The 14,168-nt window shown below is 38.6% G+C and overlaps 1 protein-coding gene across 1 annotated transcript; it reads right to left on the bottom strand.

The window, feature by feature from the left end:
- Positions 1-11,069: 11,069 nt before the first annotated feature.
- LOC144439784 (uncharacterized) lies at positions 11,070-13,437 on the bottom strand. The gene is made up of 2 exons (XM_078129017.1): positions 12,153-13,437; positions 11,070-12,070 (listed from the first exon to the last, which is right to left on the bottom strand). The coding sequence occupies exons 1-2, from the start codon at positions 13,435-13,437 to the stop codon at positions 11,070-11,072; spliced, it is 2,286 nt and encodes a 761-aa protein (XP_077985143.1).
- Between the last annotated feature and the right edge of the window lie 731 nt (positions 13,438-14,168).

Genomic DNA, 14,168 nt, shown 5'->3' with positions numbered 1-14,168 from the left:
TACATACATACATACATACATACATACATACATGTACATACATACATGTACATACATACATACATACATACATACATACATACATACATGGAACTCATAAGTCAGTCCGTATAAATAGATGTAAAATCCGACGTTTCGAATAAAAATTCTTTTTTCAAGGTATTATCGGCGAGCTTCAGACATGTTAGGTTAACACCTGAACATATCTGAATGTAATGGAACAGAACGACAGCCGCACGTGATAAATGGTTATACGTGTGAAAAGTTCTAATATTCGCATGCACCCAATAGGACACGCCTGAAATTAAAAAAAAAACCTGATTAGACTGGAAATGATTGTTATTATTATTATTATTATTATTATTGCAAACTGTAAACTACTACATTATTGTGTTTATTTACTTTCCATTTTCAGGAAATGTCTAGGAAGTAATACAATCGTTGTACCATGGCCACAAACTACGTCACCAAAAAGGAGATTGACGAACATATACGATGCTTCATAGGGGATGTACATCAGATAAAGGATCCAAAGATACTGCCATGCAGTCATAGTTTTTGTCTTAACTGTTTGAAGAAGAAGGAAGCTCAAGATAAGTGTTTCACTTGTCCGATTTGTAATTCAGAAGTCAATTTTACTGCTGTTCCCATTGAGTCTCTGGCCGATGATGATTACAAGTGCTCCCTTATTATGTTGTGTAATTCTTCTGTTAATCACCTTGAGTACCCGTTATTTGATGCTCAGCCTACCTGTAAGTCACATCCGCTGAAGAAGCCAGAAATTTACTGTTTCAAATGTAAGCAGCCGATCTGTTATATGTGCATCCTCAACAAACACAACACCCACGAGCATAAGGATTTACAAAGTGTCACAGAGGAAAAGCGGCAACAGTTGCGAAAATTGTGCACACAATTAGCTGAGAGAAAGCGAGAGATCGATGAAAGTATAAACAGGATTAGCGACATACAGAAGAGGCTTGAGAATGATGTACAAAGGAGTGAAGAAGAAATAAATACAAGAGTAGAACGCCAGGTGAAACAAATCAAATCACATGGGGTAAATATCCAAAGCGACCTTCGTGCAGAATCCACTGAAATCTTAGAAAAATTAAAGCAAAGGAAACGTGACTGGGAAGATGCGAAGGAGGCTACTGGCAATTGTTTGCGTTATGCGAAGTTAATTGTAGATAACAGCAACAATATTAGCTTTATTGCCTATGAACCAGAAGCCAAGGCAAGAGCCGAACGCATCTGTAGCATTCCCGTCCCAAAATACTCTACCCAGCAAAGGCGATATTTGGAATTCATAAGTAACGACGACACTCTTTTCGAGTCTTTAAAAGAAGACCTAGGCCAGTGTCACAGTGATTGTAAGTCAGTGTTCCCCATCGAATACCGAAAACTATTAGCTTTCCCGTCTTCAAGTGAAAAAGAGGCACATCGCCCTTATGACGTCACATGTTCTAACAATGGTAACTTGCTGGTAACAGACAGCGTTCAAGGTATCATTCAACAGTTTGACGATTTCGGTAATGAAGTAAATACTATAGAACCAAAATCTAGTGCAGGTGAAATATTTTCCACAACACCTGATCTGAGATGCATCACTCTTACAAAAGCAGGAGATAAGATGGTCGTTTCCGACTTCAACAATAACCGTGTTTTGATGCTAGATTTTGATGGCAATATCAAGACTACCTTACGCCACATTTCACACCCGATTGGAGTAGCCTTCAACTACGATAAAGGATACCTTTGGGTTGTGAGTCATGGTGATAACTGCATTAAAATGTACAATAACGCTACTTTGGAGAAAACTATTGGCACTTTAGGCGACGGTGAAGGACAATTTAATGAACCAATGTTTATTGCGATCAGCAGGAGCCAAGTGATAGTTTCCGACCATAAGAATAACCGTGTGCAGATTCTGGATTCTGAAGGCAACTTTAAATTCACAATTAGAGAGTATGAGGAGAACCACCGGTTGTCACAACCTAGAGGAGTAGCAACTGATCAAAAGAGCAATATCTATGTCAGTGACATAAGAGGTGTCAATGTGTTCACAGATAATGGTGCATACTTGACTCTGATCATGACAACCGATCACCCATCAATAGAAAGTCAGATTTACGGTGTTGTAATCAAGCAAGATGCTATACCAAAAGTGGTCACTGTTGACAGTTCCCGTAACACCATCTCAATATATGGACCTGGTCCTAGTGATGTCATACGCGCACAGGCAATATCGGTACAAGACCCAGGTAACGCCTAGCCAGTACCGAAGGTACCTGTAAACAAACCAAATGTTCCCGCGAAGACTAGAATTTGTGCAATTCAATAATGCAGAGTGATGTGACTAAACGTGATGTATTGACTAAAAAGATGCGTGAAATAATAGAAAACATTTATATAGAACCGAGGGAAGAATCGGTGTTGTTTATAACGGAGACTTGTTAGGAGTAAGAAAAGGTACAAGCAGAATAGAAAGGTTTATGCGAATACACAGAGTGGACAGTCATTTGGAAGTCAAAATCAAGTTGGTGACCATCACGCTTTAAAGTGCATCTGGTGCACATATTACTAAACGTCTTTTGCGGAGAATTCAAGAACTATCTTGAAAATTGTAAATCCAGTCGTGATCTGTGACAACTTTTAAGATTCACGTTAATGACACTGATGACCAGTTCACCAGTAAATTCATTTACATTTGCCAATCGGGATGTTGAATACAACATGTATCTGTTCCAATGAATACGGCAATACACTTGATATGAGTACAAGCTGGGATGATAACAGGTTTGGCATCATTTCGGACCGCTACTGTTACAAAGTATATAACTGTATTATAAACACAGTAATTGTATCTAGGTTACCCGACCGTGTGAGGTCTAATTGATTAATGAGATAGTAATACGAGCTAGGCCATGTTATTACTTGTAATTAAGTGAATGTTGCTAGTGTCACTACAAGTGATAAATCACAACTTTTAATGAATTTAGCCTTAGTAGAAAAGAGTATTTTCAAAATAGATTATCTCTGAATTAAATTAACTGTAGTTCATAAACACTTCCTATATAAGGAAAAGAATTGAAGTTTACTGTAAACATGTTATTTACTAACCATATTTGTATTACGGAATGAAGATTTAGATTTGAATAAAATGTGAATGTTGGGTGTATGCTAATAAGCTACTTTACACGGAGAGATCTTGTGGGGCAGCGAGGAGAGCAACACGTCTTTAACTTACGGTGACTGATCTGCGTCGTAGTAGGAATACTACGGGGAACTATTGTTTCTATCTAGTTTGAACTGCCGTAAGTGAAGGAAAACGAATCCAAAGCTCTCGTATTGTCGGTTTAAGCATACACCTACTTCACCAAAAGTAATACTCTGTGTGCTTGTGAGTTTATCCCCTGAATACGTGTCCTGAGATTCTGGTACCTCTCAGATTGACTGTGTGCGTCTAAAGTTACAACTTGAATTTGGTCAATAACTATCAACACCAAAGACAAGTCTGTAGCACTGGTGGACGACTCCGGGCAGGATACAGTTATTCAAAAGACAAAATTCGTCAAAAGTGAGTACTTTGTCAAAACATTGTATGCTTCTCCGATCAGGCCGACAATTAAGAAATCTTGAACGGATACCACAAATTCCAATTGATATGGCAAACGTCGAACAGAACTTACAACCTAATATTCCTATTGAACAAAATTTGGAACCGCAAAATATTCCAGCTAATCCCCTTGATAATATTCAAAATCAAATTGAAAACGTAAATAATAGGCTGGAACGACTTCAACTGAACGTTGAGAAGCCTCCGTATTACAATGGCCGCCCCAATGAATCACCGGAACTCTGGTTAAAAAAATTCGACGCATTTGCCATACTGAAGAATTTAGATGACGAGCAGAAAATTCAATATTTCATATTATTGATGAGAGAAGTAGCAGACAAGTGGTACTCAGATTTGGATCAAAACTTGGCACAAGATTGGAACGAAGTACGACCACTGTTTATTGCAAGATTTCATCGCATACAACCAAGATGGCTCACTGACCAACAATTAAGTCTAATACGACAACAGCCCAATGAGACAGTTGATCAGTTTTCATGTCGCTTGAGAGATGAATGTTCAAAGTCGAATCGTACCGCTGCAGAGATATTAAGTCTATTCTTACAGGGACTGCGCCACAATATAAAGATTGCAACCTTATCTCTGGAACCCAACGACTATGAAAATGCGTTCTCAGCGGCCAAAACAGCGGAAATTATATCCCAACTACCGAATCAGGACAGTCAACAAACTTCAAGCGATACAACATTGAAGATGCCTAAGAATGGAATTGATCAATTATTGCGGGATGATATGGTGGAACTTACTTCACAGTTGAGTCAACAGAATCAATTGCTCGCTCGTCAGAATGAAGATTTGCGACACCAGGTAGAGTCTCAAACATTTTCTGACAATAGGGCGGGATATTCCCCTCAAAGGTATAGAGATACTCAGTCTCGCCAATTTCAGGGTAATTATTCCACAGTAAGACGGCCCAATTTCAATGGAAATCAACCTATAAATGGCCGTCAAAGTAATATTGATAGAAATCGTCCACGTTATGGGGGACGAGAAATCATATCTGGTAGACAAATATGCAGAAATTGTAATCGTCCATGGCATATGGCACCTTCTTGTCCAGAAAATTATAACAGAGGCTGTTATTCGTGTGGTCAAATAGGTCACATTGCCAGAAATTGCCGTAAACCTGAGCAGGGTAATTACTATTCAAAAAACATGTAAGGAGTGTGGAAAATACCAAAACCAGAGAATTTAATGTTTTTCACACGCCAAAATTAAACTCTGTAAAATCTGCTGATTTAAAGGTACAAAGTAATAATTTGATAACTGTTAAAATTTTTAATACAACTACTTCGGCATTGGTAGACACAGGAGCAGAAATAACTGCGATCTCAACAAAATTTTTCAACAAAATTCCACAATTAAGACGATTCAAAATCAAGAAACCTATATACAAATGTGTAAAATTACCAAACAATCAGCAGATTCCTATTCATGGCTATGTAACAATTCCAGTACATTTTGATAATCGACTACTCAATATTCCAGTGCATTTAATTAAGGATTTAGACAGAGATTTCATAATTGGGATGGATTTTCTGAAACAGCATAAAGCAGTAATTGATTTGGCACAACAGAAATTACGTATCCGTACTAATACAATCTTGAGACCAGCAAAACAATATGTGATACCCCCTAGGTGTGAATGTATAATTTCGGCTAAGTTAAGGGGCTCATTCCCAAATGGTTTGATAGGAACCACTACAAATGTGAAATCATTAAATTATTTAGGTATTCAAACAGCGAGATTATTAACATCAACCAATCATGATTCAGTTCCAGTCAGATTAATTAACGTTTCTGACGACCAAGTTACATTAGGGAGGCACATACGTTTAGGAACTTTTCAGCCACTCCCAGACGGCACAACTTTGCATAATTTTGACATGACAGACAATAATATACATAATGAGACACAACCCTCTATGGAACGGGCAGAATTTAATTCCTTATTTGACTTCACTGGGCAATGCTCTGATTTGACGGACAGCCAAATTAATGACTTACAAGACGTACTATGGAAAAATAGACAGGCTTTTGTTGACAGATCAAATACTTTGGGTTATTGTGATATTATCAAGCATACAATAGACTTAGAGCCCAATGCCCGTGTAAAACCAAAGGCACCTTATAGGGTTTCGCCACAGAAACGTGAGGAAATAACAAGACAAATAAATGACTTGTTAGATCAAAACATAATTAAACCTAGCACATCCCCATACAGTGCTCCGGTATTGCTGGTTAAAAAACCATCAGGAAAATGGAGGCTTGTAATTGATTACCGTGAATTGAATAAGGTAACAATTCCAAACACATATCCATTACCTGAAACAAGGGATGTCCTCGAAACAGTCGGAAGTCAGTCGCCCAAATATTTTTCTACACTCGACATGACGAGTGGATTTTGGCAAATAGCTCTCGATGAGAAAGATTCACATAAAACGGCATTCGTTAGCCATGATGGTAAGTTTGAGTTTAGAACGTTGCCACAAGGCCTGCGTAATTCAAGTGCCTCGTTCCAAAACACCGTAAAATTCCTCTTACGTAACTTAGAATTTCGCACCTGTATCTGTTACGTGGACGATATTTTAGTGTACGCAAGGACGTTTCAAGAACACCTTCACAACCTTGACGTTGTCCTAGGTAGGCTAATTAATGCAAATTTGAAATTAGGTCCGCAAAAATGGACATTTGGGAAAAGGGAGGTAAAGTTCCTAGGTCATATATTGAATGAGAATGGCATTTCAACTGACCCAAAAAAGGTCGAGGCAATATCTAAATTTCCAGTACCAACAAATAAATCCCAACTTCAATCATTCTTAGGCTGTGCGGGATATTATCGACGATTTATACACAACTATTCTAAGATAGCTAATCCCCTGCATAGACTACTTGTAAAGGATACAAAATTCATATGGGACAATGATTGTCAACTAGCATTTGATAAGTTAAAACTAGCATTGACATCAAAACCGATATTAGCATATCCACGATTTGACGAGAAATTTCTATTATATACGGATGCATCAGCATACAGTGTAGGTTTCGTGTTAGCACAAGTTCAAGATGGTATGGAAAGAGTAATATCTTATGGAGGGCGCACTCTCAATCCGGCACAACGAAATTATACGTGTACAGAACGTGAGGGTCTTGCTGTAATACATGCATTAGCTCAATGTGATGTGTACCTACGAGGAAATGAATTCACAATAATCACAGATCATGCAAACTTAGTCTACTTATTCAAAATGAAAGCTCCGAGCGGTAGGCTAGCCAGATGGATTTTAAAAGTGCAGGGATACACATATAATATCGTACATAAGTCAGGCGCTTCTATACCACATGCCGACGGTTTATCGCGACGTGAATATCCACCTGAAAAGTATCAAAACTCTGATTTAACATCAACAGAAAATTCTAGTTCAAATGAGATAAATTCTACACACGATCAGTCACAACTAACTATGAATGAAATTCCTAACATTCCAAAGATATCCGAGTTACAACTCAACCCACATGAGGATATCCTAACGGATATTAAAAATCTATACGACTCGCCTGAAACTGATATCAAGACTAAACAGTCTAACACGATCTCTTCTAACACAGTAACCTTACATAGTGAGACAACTGATACTGATGACTTTAATGCCGACAACCTCTCTACTTTACAACGTCAGGACAAGCAATTATTGCCAATGATTAACTATTTAACTAACGATGGTGAATTACCTTCCAGCACTAAACATGCTCAGAAAATAATACAAAGCAGTGACAATTTTGTTGTCCTAAACGGAGTTCTATATCATTACTGGTCCCCCACAGGCAAATCAGCTAAGGCTCGTGATTGTATCCGACAATTAGTAGTCCCAAAATCCTTACAACTATACATATTAAAGAGGCTTCATGATGATGTTACAGCGGGACACTTGGGTACTTCACGAACAATACAGGCAATCCGGTTACGTTATTATTGGGAAAGTTTAATTAAGGACGTAACGACTTACGTGGCTTCTTGTGCATTCTGCCATTCACGAAAACATGGAATTCGCTATCGTTCAAAATTACTTCCGTTAAAAGTAAATGGTGTATTTGATAAGATAGGAATTGATTTTGTAGGAAAATTGACCACAACACAACGTGGAAATAACTACATATTAGTTATCACAGAATACCTTACCAAATTTTGTTGGGCATTCCCAACCGCGGATTGCAAAGCGGAAACAGTTTCTCGAATACTATTCGAAAACATATTCTGCCAATTTGGATTCCCAAATACATTGTTGTCTGACCAAGGATCAGCATTTATGTCTCAAATTGTTACTGAATTATGCAGATATTTTGACGTCATTAAGCGATCTTCATCTGCATATGCACCTTCAACGAACGGGCAAGTTGAAAAGTTGAATGGTTCTATACTTACGATGATTTCAATGTATACAAATTTATCTGGAAATGATTGGGACTGTTTGATTACCACACAAGAAGACAGCAAATTCTTGACCAAAGTGGTAAACATTTTGTTTGTATGGCAAAACAGTCAGATTCATTACCATATATGTCGTTGGGCGTTAATCTCTAAATTCATTTTAAAGATGTTCCGCGTTTTTTTAAACTTAGTCAATGATATTTGAACGGTCTTCACATTGCTTTACGTCTCTACGCCTGGAATTTGTATTCTTCGGATCTCATATAGATCATTATTTCCAAAGTCGTCGTATTGCCTTATATGGTAAGAAAAGTTTTGACTACCCCAGCCTTGCTATCTTCATAACAGAAGAATTTCTATAATCGGACATGATCACACCACTAACTGATATAATTGCTAAATGTTTATTTCATCATTCACAATAAGAAATGAAAACTGCCCTTGCACGATATGTTACTATCTTAAATGATTTGCCAGATTACTTTGCAGCCCAGCGAAATGGGGAATATTTTCTAGAAATGTCGACAGCTGAATTTCAAACGGGTCAAGGTTTATCGATTCCATTTTGTCAACCACCTACGATTCTAAAACCAGATTTACCATCATGCGCTCGAGCAGTAATATTGAATCAGCATTCAAAAATTTTGAAATGGTGTAATCCTCAAATGATTGTCCGTCATACCGGTATTCCAAAAGCTAAAGTACTTCGAAATTCACAAGTATTAATACAGGGTTCTTCGTCAGACTGGCATCTCTCCTGTAGTGACTCAATGGTACAAAAAATTGACAAGTGTCACTTTTGCATAATTACAATACCGTGTGGTTGTCTGTTATTTTCAAACCACTATTTCATAGATACATTGGCAAATAGTTGCCAGCAGGATCACAATGTAGTATACAGTCATACTTTAAATGTACCAGTCCTTATGTCCTTGTATAGCACAACCCTTCCGAATTTGAAATTTTCCACTTTGAGTGAAACTCCCATGATTGTTCAATTGCCCCACATAAAAGTTATGGAAAATGAGTGGCAACAAACCTTGGGCAGGGAAAATAATATCAAAATCGATTTAAATCGTGCGGCCACTATGCTTCGTGAAAATTCTAAAGTTTTTCTCACGCCAATGGATCAATTTAAAGACGAAAATATCAAAATTAGTGATAGTTCACTGGGTTTTACCTTATTCTCAACCCCGACTTGGATACCATTGGCATTGTCATGTTTTAACTTAGCACTAACAATCTATCTGATGTGGAAATTGAGAAATTTGAATATAACACTACAAATCCTAATGACTAGAAAAGTTGATGCGCAGCAAATTTATTGGTTTAAATCTACGATCCCATCGCCTACACAAGCATTTGAACCTACACAGAACACCGATTATATCAAATATATTATTGAAGCACTGTGTATCTTTGCTCTCTGTTTTATATTCATGGCCACCTACAAATACTGCCTTCGTACATTTAGACAATATTGGCGAAAACTAACAAGTAAGAATAGAGATCATGAAGAGGGTCCTGTTGAGATGTCTAGCATTCCGATGCTACCCACTCAATCTAATGATAGTATGAACAATAGTACTAGTAGTAAGGACATGACACCCTTGACTGTTTGTACGATTCATGACAACCCCTTAGAAGGCCCCTTCATTCATGAAAATAAGGACGCACCTAATGCGACTATTGACATACCAGACGTGACTGATACACGGTCTCATAGTGTTGATGCTAGTAAATCCAGCGCTAAAATTAGTAATAAAACCTTACGTACTCCGGTTAAACATGATAAGGCTAATTCACAGTGTGACCCCTTGAGTTTAACTTGGTTTACAATATAAAGGTAGCGTCACTGGAATTTTGATGGTTGACTATAGTCAATTTTGATTTCTGACTTTGAATTTATTATTAATGGTACCTATTTATAATGATGATTTCAATTTTGACGTCAATTTGTAACATTTTATTGAGTTTTTTTTTTATAATTACTTTTGAACTTTATTACTTATTGAAATGAGAACATTGAACTCTGAACGTTGAGATCATTTCAACTATGACTGTTGAAATAATATTGAACTCTACACTGTGAGACAATTTTGAACTTCTGATAAGAAGAAACATTTCAACTATGGACATTTTGAGTAATAATTAAGATAATGCGTTAAGATTAGATAAGAGATATTTTAATTTGTTGAAGACAAGTATTTTACGTTTATATAAGACACTTTTTCCATTTTAAGATATTTAGATAAGAGTGTTTACGATTTTGGATAAGTATATTTTAACTTTCAATGCCGACGTGTGATTTTCTGTCGACATAAGTGATTTCAATAATTTTATTAACATACTTTTATTAACATTCTAACATTTAAGTAATTTCAGAGACTTTGAACTTTTACTAACTTAAAATTACTATCTCCAAAAGAAACACACACCAGGGATTGGCAGTCTGAGGCAGGAACACCCCTTTTATTAATGGTGACCTGCAAAATAAGGGCCACTCTGAACACAATGAAACAAGAACAAAACTATATTGGTATATAAAATACACAAACAGGAAAAATATTTCTCCCAAACCCTGCCTAAAAGGGGAGGGATGGGAGGGTCGATCAAGATGACTGGCTAACTTGACTGGCAACCAAAGTGATGAACAAGGTCAAAGTTCAATAACTAACTAATTAAACCCTTTGAGGGCGCTCCATTCTCACTTCCTCAAATGGTCACAATTACTATCTCCAAAAGAAACACACACCAGGGATTGGCAGTCTGAGGCAGGAACACCCCTTTTATTAATGGTGACCTGCAAAATAAGGGCCAAGGATGAAAGACAGCCAAGCCCTGTTGTACCTTCAAATTGGAAAAATGTATAACAACATGCAAATGCCCAATAGTATATGAAATGAACTAAATATGACTGGAGTATTTGGGAAGAACACCAAACGCTGTGAAAGGTAAAACGGATACACTGGCTGAAAACAGAGGCTGAAGGGCTGGTGGTGATTAATTAGTGAATGAGCATAGATAGTTGTTGATACGCCCTGAAACTTCTAATTTTTTGGAGAATGGAATTTGTAGGTAAAGTAGGTAGGCTTGGGACTTCCAATCCCCATGGGAACGAACTAACTCACCAGGGACATGAGCAGAAAAGGCTGCTGTGGCGCCTCCCCTACGAAAACTATGACCCGAGTATGACTTAGAATTGAACCCGGCTGAATCAAGGAGGGAGCGCAGTTTTGCTGTGAATGAGCTATGAGTGAGTGTGACTAAACCCCTGGTACTGGGGTATACAAATGCTGGTGCTGTCAAGGGTGCTGGAATAGACTGAAACATGTCCCTGAGGGCAGTGACTAGGCAAAGGGGGGAATTAGGCATTTGTAAAATTGGAACAGAATGAACTGAAGTACGATTCTGATTTGTTTTTGACCAAGTTAAGGCAATGATAACCCCTAAGTCGGTAAATTTGAAATTACGACGTGCCAGGTGTTTGGTTGGGTCAAACTTGGCCTTGGTTGGGGGAACCAAATTTGACTTACGTAAAAACAAGTGGAAGGCAGTAAGAAATGCTGCCCATAATGTGAGATCTAAGGGTCTAGAAAGATCTAAGTAACCATGAAGGGTAAGTAGGATGTCTGGAGTGATGGCTAACTTTTGTTTGGGAACTTGAGGGTAGAGATGTGAAACGCCTTGTAACGTCATATGTAGGAATAAGTGATGAATGACTTGGCCATCAAAACCGTTCAGTTCATGTAAAATGCGAATGGCATTCAGGTAATTTCTCAAAGTACCAATGTTCTTTGTTGTCTCTGATAAAAATTGAATGAACAATGATAACACTGTGGGTGAAGCTGGAACCGGCTTCAAACCGTAGAATAGACAAAACAGGAAATAGGTCTTCCATTGGGAACGAAAATTCCTCAAGGTGCCTTGTGCGTAAGCTGCAGACATGGTAAACGTCAACTTCCTTTGAAGTGCTGCTAGTCCTGGTAAGGTGGCTTCTGATCCTGTGGAGAGGGAAAAGGAATTACCAGGTATGAGTGAATTTGAAGAGAGTGCCATCAACAGGTCTCTCTGTCATGTGTGTACCCCCAACTGCAGTGGTAAATTTGTGGTAACTATTATCATCACTGTCCCAACGACTCAGAATGTCAGCTTTTCTGTTGTTACAACCAGCGATATGGATGGCCTTGATATGAAATTGGTATTTTGCTGCAACAAACCACACCTCCCTGACACAATCTAGCATGACAGGGTCCCTTGTACGACCAGCATTAAGAACATGCACTGTGGCTTCATTGTCACACTGGATGAGTATTTGGTGGCCGCTAAGTTTGTTCGCCCAGAGTTTGCAAGCAACCATAACAGCCATGATTTCAAGGCAGCTGATGTGATAATTCTGTTTAATAACAGCTGGAGGAAAAGGACAGTGAAAGTACTCATTCATAAATGTACCACCGGCACCAGTAAGACATGCGTCAGTGGTAAGCAATTCATCTGCCGAACACCAATACTCAGTAGGTATCATGGAAACACCATTAAACTGGTCCAAAAAGGATATCCACCATTGTATGTCCTTCTTCATGTCCTTGTTAACATGGAAACGGTGGTGATTCCGGCGTAACTTGCGTAAAGTATCCAAAAGCCTAGAAACAAATACTCTGCCTGGCCGGACACAGCCAGATAAGAAGGCAAGTCTGCCAATCAATGACTGGAGGTCTCTCTTGGTGGCCCGTTTACGAGACATCCACTCGGGTAGATATTGTTTTATTTCTGTAAGTTTATCATCAGGGATTCTGATTGTCATATCTATAGTATTGAACTGGCGACCTAGGAATGTCATGACAGGAGCTGGGGGACATGCTTTTTCCGGTGATTCCTCCAACCCAAGTTCTTGTAATAATTTCCCTAACTGCTGAAAAGACTGCTCGGCTTTGTCAGGAGACTCGACCCCACCAATGTCATCCAAATAGTTAACACACCTACCGCCCTCTTGTTCAAAAATATATCTCACTGCATTGGTAGTGCGCTGACAAGCAATAGAAGCCATTCTCAACCCGAATGGCAATTTGGTATCAAAAAAGATCATGTCCTTCCAGCTATATCCAAGTAAAAAGTAATCATGTGGATCAACCGGAATTTGACGGTAAGCCCGTCTTAAATCCCTTTTATACAAAAAACATCCTGGGCCTTTCTCTCTGATGAGATTAGTGAGGTTATCCACAGTAGGGTACGACAGTGAGAAAGGGCCATCCAAATAGTTATCAGTAGGTATACCATCGTTCACTGACTGACCTAGGGGGAAACTCAGGTCAACGACAACTCGTCTATCTAGGGAGTTTTTCTTTTCCACCGTTTGAAGTGGTGAAAGCATGATTCCCTTATCAAAGGGGTTCTGACTGAAAGGGCCCACTGTACCACCCAGTGACACCTCCTTATAGATGTACCTGTCAACATGATCTGAGTAAGTATACGCTGATTGATGATTAGTAAACACCGAACTTGGATGGGATTCTAAGGAGTAATTCAGTGGCCACCCATACTCAAGGAAATCACATACTTGTTTGTCATCGTAAAACTGCAGTTTGGCTCTCCAAATGGGGATGTATAAGTTTGATTGAACCGGGATTTTTAAGCCCTCATAGTTAGATAATGAAGAATTGTAGACCTTGACGTGATCAGTGATAAATATGTCTGCTGTAGGAGACAATGTAGGGGCCACCCAGCTGTGGTGAAACTAGTGCTAATGGGGTGAAAAATATCAGCCTCTGGATTCAGTGTAGTGTCAGAGATGTAACCCTCATCAGTAGTAGCGATTAAATTGTTTGCAATAGCAGGTACTGTACAAACTTGCGATAAAGTATTATGAGAGGTTGTGAAGTCCTGGTTGGAACCTGGTTCAAAGTGTTGTACTGGTTTAGGTAATGGAACCGCGTAGTCACAGCATGTACCATTCTTAGTGGATAAAGTATTAGGAAAAACACCATTGTCAGAATGCACTGTAAGTGATTGAGCAGTGGCTGTGCACTGCTGTGTAGATAACTTTGTTGTACTATTATCCAAAGTAGGTGACAGATCATTGAGTGACATATGCGATGCATTTGG

This window comes from Glandiceps talaboti, chromosome 9, assembly GCF_964340395.1.
Source record: "Glandiceps talaboti chromosome 9, keGlaTala1.1, whole genome shotgun sequence".
Taxonomy (NCBI): domain Eukaryota; kingdom Metazoa; phylum Hemichordata; class Enteropneusta; family Spengelidae; genus Glandiceps; species Glandiceps talaboti.
The sequence above is the reverse complement of the archived record's forward strand: the minus strand, read 5'-3'. Positions and strand labels throughout refer to the sequence as shown.

Excerpts from the sequence above, each read along its gene's own strand:
- LOC144439784 (XM_078129017.1), bottom strand. The coding sequence starts at position 13,437 with ATGCTTTCACCACTTCAAACGGTGGAAAAGAAAAACTCCCTAGATAGA. Across the intron at positions 12,071-12,152 it reads ATTTACCACTGCAGTTGGGG|GATCAGAAGCCACCTTACCA; the intron begins GTACACACATGA and ends CCCTCTCCACAG.